Here is a 16084-nt window from a genome sequence, read left to right as displayed (position 1 = left end):
CAACCTGCAGCCGACTGGCGGAAGAAAAGCTCTGCAAGCACATTGTTGACCTTCTCACTGTTTCACCCACTTCCCAGAGCCTTTGAAGACAAAACCATGCACCTCAAACGGTTCATCCTCAAATTAAAACTTTACCCGACCATCTCAGACTTTCCTTCCCTTCTGAAATTAACATCTTGTTTGTTTCTACAGTAACAGCACTTTATACTGTATAATATAAGCCAGGAGAAGATAAACCAGACCTCTACATACTGTATGATGCAAGTCAATATCATGTTTGTGTGTGATCATTATTATGATACATTACATTACATACAGTCTATTGTACCTGTTAAAATCTCCAAGGCCCTGTTACTCTTGAATCATTTACACAGGTGTAAGTCATTAGGAAAACTTTGCATGTCGACATTATCCACTGTGATCGATCAGCAAGTTCATTCTGAATTATTGTATGTAAAAAATACATGTTTTCATATACTGTATATAAGAAATGCATCTACCTTTATAAATTATATAAAACTATCTTTAATTAATAAATTATGACTGTGAATAAGGAGTGGATGCAGCACATTCTGCTGTGTTTGACTTACAGTGAATCTGGAAAGGCTCCAGCTTAAGATCCTGAGTGTCCTGCTCGTTCTCTGAGTGGCAGGTGAAGACGGCGCCGACGTCGGCCTTGGTGGCGGCAAACTGGAGCACGGAGGTGGTGGTGGAGAGACCAGTGGCCGGATCCACCTTCAGACTGGGGGTGATCACAACAGCTGTGGAGTAAAAGGGACAACGACACAGAACAGTTATATTAGTGATGCTGGTGTTGCTGCAGCTTTAAAGGGATAGTTTGGCAACATTTTGGCTATAGTCGTTACCTTTAATTGTCGGTGCAAGCTGTTTTTAGAACGGCGGAGCAGAGCCGTGAGCTGCTCAGAGCTACGCTACGGAGGCTCATGGGATTTCTTGGTTTCCCTCATCAAACTCATCAAATACACAATCCAACAACTCTACAACGCTCTGGTGGACAAGTTGTGACCTGCACATTCACCACACTATGAGATAATAACACAACGTTACCACACAGAGTTGTTTTAGAGGGAAATTCATGCAAAACCGCTGATGCACGTTGCCTTCAGGGACAGTTTTTGTAGTCTCTGTATTTCCCTCTAAAACAACTCTGTCTGGTAACGTTGTGTTATTATCTCATAGCGTGGTGAATGTGCAGGTCACAACTTGTCCACCAGAGTGTTGTGGAGTTGTTGGATTGTGTATTTGAGGAGTTTGATGAGGGCGCCGTTCTAAAAATAGCTTGCACCAACAAATAAAGGTAACAAACCTACTGTTATGACTATAGGGATTATGGCAATGGGCCAAAATATTGAACTATCCCTTTAAGAGTGTTGAAGTCTAAAGTTTCCTGGGATTGTCTTTATTGTGTGGAAACACTGACAAACAAACAAACTCTGTTTTACACACAGTTTGCTCCAACGTGATCCAGGACCAGATTCAATTCAGATGCTGTATCACATTACTGTAGCAACTGAACATGACTGTGTTTCTGTTTGGTGTTGCTGAGGCTCTCCTCTTGGGTAAATACACCTCAGTATTTCATTTTCACTCTCCAGTCACTGTACAAAAAAAAAACAAAAAACCTGCTGGCCCTCAGCGGACTCTCCGCACCAGTATCTAGTTTCTGGGTGTGTCCGCAAATACTAAAAAAAAAAAAAAAAAAGGAAGCGCAGTGGCTCTGTTACCTTTCCCATCCGCTTGCAGGGGCTGTCCATTCTTGTTCCATGTGATCGTAGCGGCGGGGTGAGCGTCTGCTGCAACACATGTTGCCACCTGAGCAGAACAGAGCAGATTTCATCACGTTATTAAAGAAAGATACCAAATAAATACCATAAACAAAGACTACACACTCACACTCAGTCAGAGGAATTGAAATGCTCAGAAGATGATGTATTTTTAATTCAATCTTTTTTCTTTTCTTTTTATTTTTTTTCACTTTCCACTGCCACATACAATATAAATGTTATCACCACCTTTAACCTGAATTGATAATGTGTCAATTTCCGCGCGAGAACACATTAATATGACATTATGCTGTAAATATTACACACAATTTAACCCTGAAAAAATAATGAGGGACGAACACAGTGCGCAAAAACATCAGCACAAATACCTTCTTTTAGCACTGTAAAATCAATGTCCGACCGTGGAACTTTAATTTCTCTGTCCCCGAGTTGTATAAATGTCACGTCTGCTCTCCAACATTAACAGGAGAATGTTGGACAAACGCCAGAAGAGACAAACAACCGTCTCATTCAGGGATGAATTACTTTTTGTGCTCACGAGCACACTGTCTCCCTGTCTCGCTGCTACATCTTCAACACTGAAGGTCAGTAAAGGCAGCAGAGATATGTGCTGTGTGTGAACCAGATAAGGATTGAGTCACAAGAACCGTCTCGCATACCGATTCGTTTCATTTCCTGCGCTGCAGATGGAACGTGACTCAACCACAAACATTTCTTCTGTCCAGAGAAGCAACAGTCATACACAGACAAACAGAAACACTATTAGTAGTAGGTGCATCAGTGTTTATTCATGTGCATTGTTGCTGTATTTACATATGCATGTTCTTATCTATTTATGTTTTGAAGCTGCAAAGGCTAGTCTGCGGGGGGGACGGGTGGTTTTTTTACTGACTCACAGGTTAGTGTGTTCCTCAGCGACTGATTTGATAAAAAACAAATATAACTGGGTGGAGGCAACAGAGCAGTTTGTCTCCAAACTTCATGCTAGCAACAGCAGGGTTTCCAGAATGCAGCTATTGTTGCTTTTAGTTACACAAACACTTACTTGTTGGGTTGATCACTCAGATCTGATATGATTTTAGTTTTTTTTTCTTTTTTTTCCACACAAATAAGGTTTAAATAAGGTTTAACCGTAATAAAATTTGTTGAAATGAAAGGCCACTGTTAAATTCAAAAAGGAGCTCTCCCTCGTCAGCAGATGAATGTGAAATTCAGACTCAGCCCTGCACTATAAAACATCTACGTATGTTCAGTGTTGTATCGAAACTTGTGTGAATGTGCTTCCTATGTTTTATGTTTTTTACCTGCATGCAAAGCACATTTCCCTCTTTGGACAATAATAAAGTCAAAGTTAAGTTAAGTTATTTAAATTATGGTTTGGAGGTATTAGATTTGTGCAGAATTATGTTTTTCTTTTTGCTTTCTTGCATTTGTTTGGGTGACCTTTACTTAAATGCATATACTTTGTTGGTCAGTAACAAATGGATATAGCCTAGCTGAATATCATTAGTTGTAGTTAGTCCATACCTTTGGTTAAGGAGTTGTATGTCATATTTTTTCTCTATTTTTCAATTAAAAAATTATATTAAAAAAAAATTTAAGTTAAGTCTATGTCCATCCATCCATTGTCTATACAGCACCACTTATCCATGTTGATGGGGGGTGTGGGTGGGCTGCAGCCAATCACAGCTGACACAGAGTTCACCCTGGGCAGGTCGCCAGTTTCCAACCTCTCACACACACACACACACACACACACACACACACACACACACACACACAGTACCTATAGGTAGTTAACCAAGTGTCCATGTCAGTCTGCTATTCCATCCATCTTGTCATTCAGCTTGCAGCGATTTGAAATGCGTAAAGAACTCTTTAATGTTTATTTGTGAATGACTCGCACCTAAATGCATCGACTCGCTGCTTTACATTCATGGAGCAGATCCAACCACCAAGTTCAGTACAGCTGCTCCGTCGAAGGTGGAACAAATGACCCGATGCTCATCCTATGATTCATTTCTTTATAGTTATCTTATCGTTTTCAGTTATAGATCCAGAAAACAGAGCTATACTGTGTGACTAATCGGGGCAGCTAAAGGATAAATGTTGGAACATGCACTGTGTCAACAACAGCTCTGGACTAACTGTCGATAACGGTCGTGTTGCACAAATGGCATTATTCCCATGGTCCACCACGCTTGGAAATTGCATTCCCCCACGGTGCGGTGCTGCAGCTCCACTGTATCATATTAAACATATTTACTAAAATTGGTTATAGCCACGATACGCCACGTCGCTTTAGATAACGCTGCTGGCTGGCGACGCTGTTAGCTCCACTTGGCCACAGTCAGGTGATTTCTTGCTAGCTATGGGTGAACAGCACAAATTAACATCATAAACATCATCGTTTGCATAATAGAAATATGTAACATAGTTAATTAAAACAGACACGCGGCAGAAAGGCAGAGGTTCATGTATCAACACGCTGAATATAAGAATAATCGCTGTGTTTGGCGTTTGCTTTTTCCAGCTTGAGGCCCTTTTTTTTTCAGCTCTGGAGCGGATTTTATTTCTGTTTTTTTTAATTCTATCCCCCTGTTTTATGCTGCTCGCTCATAACACTGTCATTCATCAGCGCGCAGCGGAAAAATGCCAGCAGGTGGAGAAGAGGGTGGAGTGGAGCTGTTCAGAGGCAGCGCAGCGGGCAGAAAGTGAGTGGAGTAATTATTGACTTGTCAGCATTGATCAACAACTATGTAAAAACCCCTACAGGTGCATTATGATCTCTCAGTTATGTGAAGTGTGCGAGTACGTTCATACATTGTGGCTTTTGTTGCTCGCCAGAGAGGCTCCTTTTAGCTTCCCTTCACTGGCAAATTACAAGGTCTTGAAATCCACTGTGCTAGATTTTTTTTTTTATATAATATATTTTTTAAAAAAAAGAAAACTTCCACTGTACTGTGTGGTGGTCTAATGAAATGGGCAAGGCTGGAGACTGCCAAGTTATTTAACTTGACCACAGGAGGAGAGGAGATAGCCTGAAGGTGCTGTCAGTCGGATAACTAAAAGATCCCCCAGTTACCATCTACACAGCAGCACGAGGAGCGTTGAGCATGTTGTGGGTGAGAGGGAGAGGGAGAGGGAACTCTATTTAAATGACTCACCATGCTCAAAAAGCACAGGCTCATTTCCAAGCAACAATGTCAAGCTCTAGATCAACTGCATAACACGGCGCTTAAAGGGATAGTTCAACATTTTGGCAAATTGGCCCATTGCCATAATCCCTATAGTCATAGCAGTAGGTTCGTTACCTTTAATTGTCGGTGCAAGCTGTTTTTAGAACGGCGGAGCAGAGCCGTGAGCTGCTCAGAGCTACGCTACGGAGGCTCATGGGATTTCTTGGTTTCCCTCATCAAACTCATCAAATACACAATCCAACAACTCCACAACGCTCTGGTGGACAAGTTGTGACCTGCACATTCACCACACTATGAGATAATAAGCAACGTTACCACACAGAGTTGTTTTAGAGGGAAATTCATGCAAAACCACTGATGCGCGTTGCCTTCAGGGACAGTTTTTCAGCAAGCAGACTCTGTATTTACCTCGAAAACAGCTCTGTTTCGTAACGTTGTGTTATTGTCTCATAGCGTGGTGAATGTGCAGGTCACAACTTGTCCACCAGAGCGTTTTGGAATTTTGGGATTTTGTATTTGATGAGTTTGATGAGGCAAACCAAGAAATTCCTTTAACCTCCGTAGCGTAGCTCTGAGCAGCTCGCGGCTCTGCTCCGCCGTTCTAAAAATAGCTTGCACCGACAATTAAAGGTAACGAACCTACTGCTATGACTATAGGGATTGTGGCAATGGGCTAATTTGCCAAAATGTTGAACTATCCCTTTAATTTTTCTATAAGCATTAGCCGCCATCACATTCAGTCTTAAAAAAAAAAAAAACACATGATGTGCACACCATCTGCCGCCAATTAAACTTGCACACATCTTTTTTTAAACATGAGAGTCGTCGGTGCAAATTTAACAGAAAGTCGTTATATTGTTATGAACATGTGCTACAGTAGAGTGAGATGTGAACATGCAAGCTTTTTTTCATGACCTCTGTCCTTTCTTAAGAAGACGTTGAGAGACTGTAAAGACTTAAAAATACACAACATATGGGGCTTTAACCTTTGCAGATGTCACACATCTGGCAGACACCCAGAAGAAAGATTGAGCTCTAGAAAGTCTGCTGGATTCAAGTTGATGCCTGATGAGTGCACAGTGCTGATTATGGGCTGTCAGCTCCAGGGGAAACCTCTACTCTCTGTGTGTAAACCCCAGTTTTAACTCTCTTGCCCGTGGCCACTTCCACCAGTTAGCGCAGTGTTTCACATGAACCGGCAGTGACTGATTTTTACAGCGTTAAAAGAAAAAGGAGAAACCATAGCAACGAGCGAGGTGGAGAAGGCTACAGCGGGAGCACAGCAGCAGTGTGGCTTTTTCCCTCAGTGGAAACCACTGTGTTGTTCTTGTTGTGTGGGCTAATAATAGTAGTGGACTGCCAGGAGGGGGAGACAAAAGATCCACACGCAGTTCAATCTTTTTTTTTAAATCACCTTGCATAATGTAATGTTAGCTGTCAGCGAACCAGTCAAAACTAATGACTATTTTCATTATGGGTTCACGTTGTTGAAACAATGCACCAGCCAACCATTTAGTACCGTATGTAGTCACAGTTTATGAGTATTTTACAGCTGGTTTATATGGTTGACACACTGTCATGTAGATGTAGAGTGGGTGAATGTGTTTGGCATGCAGTGAAAGGGTCAGGGGGGGTTCTGGTGTTTCCTTTTTGATTGTTTTTTTTTGCTTTTTCATTTTGCTTTTTCTGTCCAGAAATCATCCACTAACAACACAACACTGGACCACCCATCATGTGATGGAACAGCAGGCGGCAAAACCAGCCTGATTTCTGCTTTTACAACAACAAAAACTCTGCCCCAGTTTGAGATTTCTCATGTCTTAAGTACCTGGCATTAATGCTTTGCGTCAGCACGATGTCTCACTTCACTTTTTGGTATGAAAAAAGAAAAAAAAAAAATAGACAGGGGCTGAAAATGCACAAACTCCTCTTCACCACAGCTGAGTGCAGCAGCGTTCAGGTTTTGCTGCTTCTCCAACCTCTCAACATGACACTTTCCTCTAATTCAGAATTCCACTTGAGTGTCGAGCAGCCACGCCCCTCCGCCGTCCTTTGTGCGCATTATCAAAACTAAAATACCTCTCTTCCAATTCCACTCTTTCTCTCCATTTTTTTCTTTTTTTTCCCCCTGCATCTCTGCCTGTCTCTCTCTCCCCTACTACAAAATGCTCAAAGCTGTTCAATAGCGCTTGAATTTTTAGGTGGGAATACCAACGGAGGCAGCAGAACTCACTTGATCCATAATAAATGTGTATATGCTGCTGCATGTGGTGGAAGAAATGCGCATTGCTTGCTGGGGATGGAGAGAGAGAGAGAGAGAAAGAGGAGGAAGATGACCGCTGCGGATGTTCTGCCCACTTTCCAAAAGTTTTTTTTTTTTCCAACAGATTTCTCAGACTCAGTTAGTTTGAATTTGAAGCGTTTGCATTGTTCCTAAAGCCCAGCGACCCCCACGCTGGCAGATTCTGACATCTGTTATGGTTTTTTTTTTTTTTTTCGTGCAAAACCATTCTGATAGTAACCATTAGTGACATTTTGACACAGAGTTCACTCATCTCTCACTCTCGGTGCAGCTGAATCACAAAGAGAGGTGCCTGCCTGACACACGTCACCATGTGGGTGAAAGTCTGTTCACGAGCGCGACAAGAACACTGATGGAAGTCGGCCTAATGGGACCGATTTATTTCCAAATTGAAGTCACGATGACAAGGTGATTTTCCTCTGTGTTTTGCTTTGTTTGACAGTTAATTACCCAGCGGATTCATTACAAAACAGCTGGTGTGTTTATATTTGCCATTTATATATTACCATGTCTGAGGGAAATCAACAAATATTTTGAAATAAAAAGAAAATGATGTGTCTGTTTCTATTAATCTACAATTTGCGACAACAAATAAATCGCATGTCTATAAATCTACTTCAGAACAGACTGGTGGTGGTGGCTGCACATTTCATCCCACGATTCGATGCAAATTGTCTCTGTGCGGCGACCGGCTCCATTTTATTGACGTGACGGCTGAAAACCGAGGGGCAGATCCTTCAAATGAGTTTTAAATCCATCGCAGTGAAAAAACTTTCCACAGTTACAAAGTTGCGTCAGTGTTGTGAGAAGAGAGACTACAGTATATTTTCAAATCGGGCCTCAGCGGTTCAAATGTCCAATGTGCTGTGATGTCTGACAATCACAGTCTGCAGGAACAGACGCCAGGGTGGGAATGCAGTTGTTTCACAAGACAAGAAAAGAAAAAGCACAGATTTGATCTATCACAGTGATAAATATCTAATATAGAGTCAGTGTCCTTGAGAGCAACAAAGGTTTTTAAAAACAGTCCTTCCCACCGATGCAGCACCCGGAGGTAGCTTTATTATATGATGGGAAAGTAATCTTGAATGAAGGGTGATTAACCGCAGCGTGGTTCTTCACTTCAGTTATTTTTAATCAGTTTGTCCTTGTGTGCAACGGGACTTTTGTACCAAAATTTGTAGAGATTCCCTCAGGGTGTTGCAGAGATATTGCATTCATGAGGCCAAAATTGTGTTTTGCGAGGTCGCCACACACTTTTAACCTTTGACCCCTAATATTCTTGAGTCCTTGTGAGTGTTTGATGCAAAAAAAAAACGGTGCTGCTGAGATATTATGTCCATGAGAGTGACAGACGACGTAATGAAAACCAGGATCTATCTGGAAGTAAGAAAGTAATAAACTGGGTTTCTTTGAAAAAGTAAAGTTATGTAAATAAAGTTTGTAGTTCAGACTGAAACTAGTGGCCTTAAAAACATTTTTTGCACAACATTATATTTAGAATGTGTTTCTCTTTCCTCTGTTCTTCCCATCCTCCGCCGCGTGCCTCAGGCTACTTGGGCTGCGTAAATTATCAAACAGGTTGGTTTCTTGCATGGCCCAGCTCTGAGTCACAGCACAAACACATGTGTTGCACTCAACTTTTGTATGTCACAGTCGTGCGTGGCGTATTCACCATGTACGTACAACTATAGCAACCATTGAAAATTCCCAAGCTCATTAAAATAAAACAATAAGCAGTGGGTACATATTTGGTATTTATGAGCATCCCCGGTTCAACGCAGTTCATGAAAAATGCTGAATACATTCAGTGTAATGGGACAGACTCGCACCTCGTCAGCGAAGAACACTACACACTACAATGCAGAGTGCTGCAGCGAAATCTTACCGGTGTTAGTTTGTCTTTCTGCAACGCTTTGGCCTTCTCCAAAATCTCCACGGACTTCGGTGCCTCTGCAAACACAGGAGGAGAGAGAGAGAGACAATTCAGTTTTTTCTTCATCTAGGGCACTTTACTGAGTCTGGTCACAACCTCACAACATTACAGAGAAAAACACTGACGGAGTGGCACTTAGCGACAGTGGAGAGGAAAAAAAAACACACTCACATACAACTGTACAGTACATACAGTACACACTGTCAGATTGGGTGCTATCGTGAAAATAATAATAGCACAGTAATCTTATCTTGACTGTGTAAACATGTTGCTTCTATCTTTCAATTTTTTAATTTATTTCCTTGTCTCTCCTCTGTTCACACACATGGAAGTGCATGAATGTACAGTCTGTACTGTCGGTATCTGCAGTAGCACTTTGTGGCCCAATACAAATTTCCCTCATAGTCCAGGCAAAATAGCGTTTTACCACAGACTAATAACTTTACCACAGACTAATAACTGTAACAGAATGTTTTTCACCATACATCATTTCTATGAGGTGTCTAGAACAACATACTAAAAGTCCTAAGAAATCCTAGTTGGGGAAATATGTTTAATTCTCATCATTATTTACTGTATAAAGTCTATGGTGCCGACAACAATACACCCCAATGGGGCTATTTTTTTCCTTTAGTGTTGAGCTCATTTACATATTTAAAATTAATTTTCCAAGAAACTTGAAATACAGAAATGTTACTTTTCATGTATACTTTTATTGTGTGAAGTGTGATTGTGGTAGGAGTAAAGGAAGAAAATAAGTCTATTTGGGTGTATTTTGGGCATATTTGATTAGTGTAAGGCTCATTTGCATATTCAAATTCATTTTCAAAGAAACTTGTAATACAAAAAATGTTACATTTCATGGATACTTTCATTATGTTAAGTTTCATTGTGATAGGAGTAAAGGAAAAAAATAGCCCCATTGGGGTGTATTGTTGTCGGCACCATAGACTTTATACAGTAAATAATGATGCGAATTAAACATATTTCCCCAACTAGGATTTCTTAGGACTTTCAGTATGTTGTTCTAGACACCTCATAGAAATGATGTATGGTGAAAAACATTCTGTTACAATTAGTTCTATTTTGGGGTCCAAAATGAGCTAGATTGCCTGGACTACAAGGGACAATAAAGTTCATTTGATTTGACTTGATTTGACACATGCTGACCAAAAGCCGGGTTTAATTTAAGCCTGTCATCACGGTGCTTACAGAATTAATAATAATTAGTGGTAATTACGATGTGCAACCAGCGGTGTTAGTCATTTTAAGCGCTAAAGAACGAACGATGCAGCTGATGTTTATTAATGTCGGAGTTTAGAGAATCTGCGTCTCTCCAGCCAAGTGCTTTATTGGAATAAAAGTTTCTAACACAACGTTGCCACAGCTTTTTTTTAAAATACAAAGTGCACAATAACAGACTTTAACTTTAACAGCCTTTGAGATGCTGATGAAACACGGCGGAGTACAGTCACGGCCGCCGGGGTTTGGTTTTCTCAAGGTTTAGAGGAAGTGGTTCATGGACCAGTATTTCTGATGAATCCACAGTAGATAACATTGTTTTAATGTTATTAAGTCAAATCAGGTTGTCAGACACATTTCCTTGAATAAGCTTGACTGAACGTAATTGTTTTGGTTTGAAAAGTCGGTGCTAATTCTTTTCTGTTTACATAAATGACTTAATAGAAATGACACAAAAAAAAAACCTTCACAAATTGAATTAATTGATGTGTCTGGATGATGAGTTTCTTTATTTGAAGAGGACTGACTATTCTATGATCTGTATCTCACCGTCTTATTTCTAGCTGCCTACTCTGCAGTGCAATGTCTCCAAACATAATTCATGTTTTCAGGTGTTACATATTAAAGGTGTTAATTGCATTTCACAACAGTGCCACAAAATATTTGCAGATACAGCAACATTTTCATATTCATCTGTTTCAGGGTCTAATCTTAGTTGTGTCTTTGTAGTCAAGACTTTTACGTAGAGGAAAAAACACTTTTGAGAACATGATAATAACAATACTGATAATAATATGTAGTCATAGGTTTGAAAGTTGAATATTTCCTCTTCTCTCTTGTTTTTAAACATCATCTTCCTATTGATTTCACCACTGATAAAGAGTTGTACTGCTTATTTCATCATGTCTGACAGTGCACCAGTATAAAAAGATTAGAGCTGCAACAAATAATCAAACAATAATCAATTTTTTAATTAATCGTCAACTATTTTGACAACCGAATAATCGGTATTTAAGAGAAAAAAAACAAATTCTCTGATTCAATTCATTTCTTAAATGTGAATATTTCTGGTTTCTTTGTTCCTTTATGACAATAAACTGAGTCTCTCTTTGGTTTGTGGACAAAACAAGACATTTGAGGATGTCACCTTGTGATTTGGGAAACACTGATTGACATTTTTCAACATTTTCTAACATTTTATTGACCAAACAACTAATCGATTAATCGTTTACATAATAATGCTTAAAAAAGCCAATAAGAACAAAGACAAGGAACTCACTCTTGATAGAAACGGTCACCGAGTACTCCCTGAGGTTGCTCTCCGACACCACCATGCAGGTGAAGGTCCTCTGGTCTGTAAGGGCAGCGTTGGTGATGTGCAGGCTGTAGTTGTCGTCGATGCTGATGCGCTGGGCGTAGCTGTCGGTCGCCTGGATGGTGGCCTTGTCGTTGCGAGCCTGTCTGACCAACAGATCGCCAGAAGATCCGTCATCTTTTACCTAAAGCACGAGGAGGAGACAGGAAGTTGTGAATCACAGCTTCTCATTTATAATCTCAAATACAAGAAGAGCTGGTGTTAAATCTGTCGTTCACTAAAGAGCGTCTGTCAGTCAGCTGTTACGACATGAAAAACAAATACTGATTAGAAGATGTACACGCTGTCAAGTCGTGTTGTTTCTGATTCAGTTGGATTTGATGTGGATCTGTTTTTGGTGGTTTGGAAAGAAAAAAGTAGAGATGAGGAATTACAATGCAACCTAATGCAAAAAAAACATCATATTGCAATTATATGGGCAGATACAGATTATTTATGAGCAAAAAATATCAGTCTGTTCATCTTTTTTCCATTTTCCCCGATGTGATTAGCTCCATTGATTTGTATGCACTTTCGATTACATTGCAATTAATTGTGTTGAACTTACGTCGCCTTCTATATCTTCTATATCTTATCTACAATCATGGCGTCAACACAATGCAACACTGACTGGTTTTATTCTCCTCAGAAAAGCTCCTCTGGCAGTACAAACCTGGATCTGGATCTTCACTTGGTTTTGTACATCAGAGGTGAATTTGATGCGCTGATGACACTTTGTCATAGTTCAATGTTATTCTAAGTGCACTGTGTGCCTATTTGAAGTCTTTGGCAATACTGTGCAACTTATGACAGAATTTCCTCTTCGTCTTTTATTATATTTTTGCTCTTTTTTCTTCCTGAATTACTCCTTTTTTCTTTACTTTTTTGTCGTTAGGTGAGGAAACCGACAGTATCTTTAGTACATGCACACTGTTTTTGGTTAAAGCCCCAGTATGTAACTTATTTGGCTTTTTATTAGCAAAAATCAGATATTGCTTTCATAAATAGGTATTTCACTGAAATCGAATCACACCTGCATACAAATGAAAGCTTTCTGGTACCTTAGAATGAGTTGTTACAAGTCGTTACAAATACATAAGTGGGCAGCGCACCGAACCACTTGTTCACATAGACGCTTGTTTATCCTGTTACATGCAGCGTCTGTTGTCTGTCTGATGTCTGCCCGATTTCACGTGAATGCAACATCTAGAATACTTTCAGATATGCAACCGCACCGCTAGATGGGGGGAATTCCTACATATTATACCTTTAAGAAATATTTTAAATATTCAGTTAAAAAAGCAAAAACTGTAATTTGAAAATACAGAAGTTTATCATCATCCCAACGTCGTTTTTGGTTGGTTTTTTTTACCATCCACTGACTGGGAGAGTGTTCAGTCACTGCACTTGAACTCTTCAGAGAAAACACACAGTCAATATTGACTTACGTATTTCCACTTGATGAACATCAGATCGGCCGGTGGTGCGATGCCTCCGTTGCATGGTATATTGAGGGTCTTGCCGTACAGGGCGGTGGTAGTTTCCGAAGCCCACACTGTAACACACAAGACAACATACTGTTACTACCAGTGGTGTAGTCTAAGTTTTTGTAGTGGGTACAGTATACTGCTTTTTAGGCAGGTAAACTGTACTTGTATCACATAGACCGGTGGTTCTCAAACTTCTTTTATATCAAGGACCCCAAAATTGACACAAATTAGACCACGGACCCCCATTGGACAAAATTTTGAAGCAAACACCAGAAATACACAAACAATCAATGTACGTTTAAATTAGGCGTGCATTTTTGAAAGATTACAGTATAGAGAAATTTCTGGAAAAAAAGTGGTACAATTTCTCCCAAAAAGTTTTATACATTTCTAGAAAAATGTCGTTAAGATTTTCACAAAAAGACAAACAAAAAAGTTCTCAAAATTTTTTAGAAAAAAGTGGTAAAAAAAAATGTTCTTGCTTTTGCTAGAAAAAGTGGTACAATTTCTAAAAAATAAAAAAAAGTTCTCAAAATTTTGGAAGAAACTGGTAAAAATTAATTAATTAATAATCTTTATTTAAACTCGGAGATATATTGAGGAGCAACCTCATTTACAATATAGCCGAGATGAAACACAGAATATATAAAGACAGAAGACAAAACAATTGAGACATACATAAATATTCAGACATAACAAACATACATAAGCATAACTTGAATACATTAGTGTAGTTAAAAGCAGGAGCAGTTAGAGGTCAAATATGATGAATTATGGATTTAAATTGCCCTATTGGTAAAAGTGAGGTAATTTTCAAATGATTTTGCATTTATAAAAGAAATTCTAGGAAAAAGTGGTAGAAAAAGTTGGGGACCCCCTTGAACCCTGTCAATCCTCCCACTTTGAGAACCATTGACATACTGTATACTTTAGATAGTTTTGTTGTACTGGGTATACTGAAATATTTATGCATTTCCAGTGGGTATACTGAGTGTACCTGAGTATCACATAGACTACACCACTGGTTACTACCATTTTCATTAGTACTGCTTGTTCCTGTCCCTCTGTTTGGAGCCTGATTGGAATCTCAAAGCGAGCATCACGCAGCGCTGCGTAATAGTCCCAGGGTGTTATCATAAGAAACCCAGCAACAAGAAGTAGAAAAGTGCTTGTGGGATTCACATTTTTTATGTGAGGAGCCGTGTTAGATCACTTGATCTGGAGCCTTTGATCAGCGCTGAGGGGGCGAAAGAACAGGAGAGTCAAACTAAATATACACTTCATATCACCGTGATGTCATGAGACTGACAGCTCCTTCTTAAGTATAAGTGAATGTCAATGAATGGGTGTGTGAATCTCGACGTTTTGGGGGGTGACACCGCATTTCAAACACGCCTCCGAATACGTTCAATGGCAGAGAGGTGAGAGGTTGCTGCACGGTGGGCTGAGCTCACTGCTCCTTGTGCTCTACGAAGGCAACACAAAGCCACACTGCAAAAACTCAACATCTTTCCAAGAAAATTTGTCTTATTTAATTGTCAAAATGTCTAATTTCTAGTCAAAACTAAACTCTTTCCGCTTAAAATAAGACTCATCACCTAAAAATGAACTTGTTTTTTTAGATAATTTTCACTTGTTTCCAACACATTTTCACTTGAAATAAGTAGAAAAATCTGCCAGTGAAAGCAAGTTTTTTGTGTTTGTAATAAGGAAGAAAAACTTGCTCCACTATCAGATTTTTCTACTTATTTCAAGTGAAAATATGCTTGAAAGAAGTAAAAAGTGTCTAAAAACAAGCTGCTTTTTATGTGATTTTAGGTATAATGAGATTAGTTTTGACTAGAAATAAGACAATATTCTTGGTGAGATGTTGAGTTTTTGCAGTGTATTCCTCCGTGCACTATTGCGAGCCAGCACTCACTGGACTGTGTTGCTATGGTGGCACAGCTCACTGCAATGTGTGCAATGTGGGAGGGAGAGAGGGAGAGAAGATGGATGGATGGAGGTCAGAGCAGAGTGGTCTTCACACTAAGGTCTCCACGCTCCGACTCTTTTCTCTTTGAGCTTTTCTTTTTCTTTTTTGCGCTTAAACAGGCAGAACAAGAGGTGGTTCAGATTCTGGTCATTCCACAGCGATGAGGACACAAACATGACAAGAGCAGCTGCAAAAACCAAAGTGGCTGTTTACTCTCCAGCCAAACCTCTCTCTCTGCAGAGTAGACCTCCACTGACTTTTTTTACTGACATCAAATTTTAACTACACTAGGCACAACCGCTCCACCGGGGCCTTAACTAAACTACAAGAACTACTTATCACAGCGCGATGGGAGGAAAGTGCTAGAAAAGCTCGTGTCCCTCAGTGGATGTGAACTCACTGGCATCAATTACCTACTAATCAATTCTAAAGAAAACAAGAGGAGAAGATTTCCTCTAATAATACTAACTTCATTACTGACTGTATTGAGGTTTAAACACTTTCAAACACAATTTCAAGGCCTCCACAGTTTTCTCTTTCCATTGCGGATAATGACTTTATTGCATTAGGACACCTGCAGTCAGGATATTACTTGTAACCGCACTATAGGTTCTATTTAGCTGTGAAGAATTGCTTTTTTCTTGTGGAAACCACGAACAAGCTTTACTTCAGCGATCAATAATTATCTCACACGTTCATCAAATTGGCTATTTTATTTCTATTCTGTGTGCAGCAGCATACACTGTATGTATATGTATGTGAGGACGCTACATTGATTCC

At 39.7% G+C, this 16084-nt stretch overlaps 1 protein-coding gene across 5 annotated transcripts in view; it reads right to left on the bottom strand.

The window, feature by feature from the left end:
- Positions 1-16084, bottom strand: part of LOC146974035 (CD166 antigen homolog) — an 87136-nt gene that overhangs the window by 20712 nt on the left and 50340 nt on the right. For all 5 annotated transcript variants that reach the window (XM_085797103.1, XM_085797101.1, XM_085797099.1 and 2 more), the window contains exons 2-6: positions 13288-13394; positions 11765-11984; positions 9196-9260; positions 1746-1833; positions 591-761 (exon numbers count right to left, since the gene is read on the bottom strand). In XM_085797103.1, coding sequence (XP_085653229.1) covers positions 591-761; positions 1746-1833; positions 9196-9260; positions 11765-11984; positions 13288-13394 — 651 coding nt within the window. The remainder of the gene's footprint in view (positions 1-590; positions 762-1745; positions 1834-9195; positions 9261-11764; positions 11985-13287; positions 13395-16084) is intronic.

Source organism: Trachurus japonicus, chromosome 14, assembly GCF_045865225.1.
Source record: "Trachurus japonicus isolate A0001 chromosome 14, Traja_1.0".
NCBI classification, from domain to species: Eukaryota; Metazoa; Chordata; class Actinopteri; order Carangiformes; family Carangidae; genus Trachurus; species Trachurus japonicus.
The sequence above is the reverse complement of the archived record's forward strand: the minus strand, read 5'-3'. Positions and strand labels throughout refer to the sequence as shown.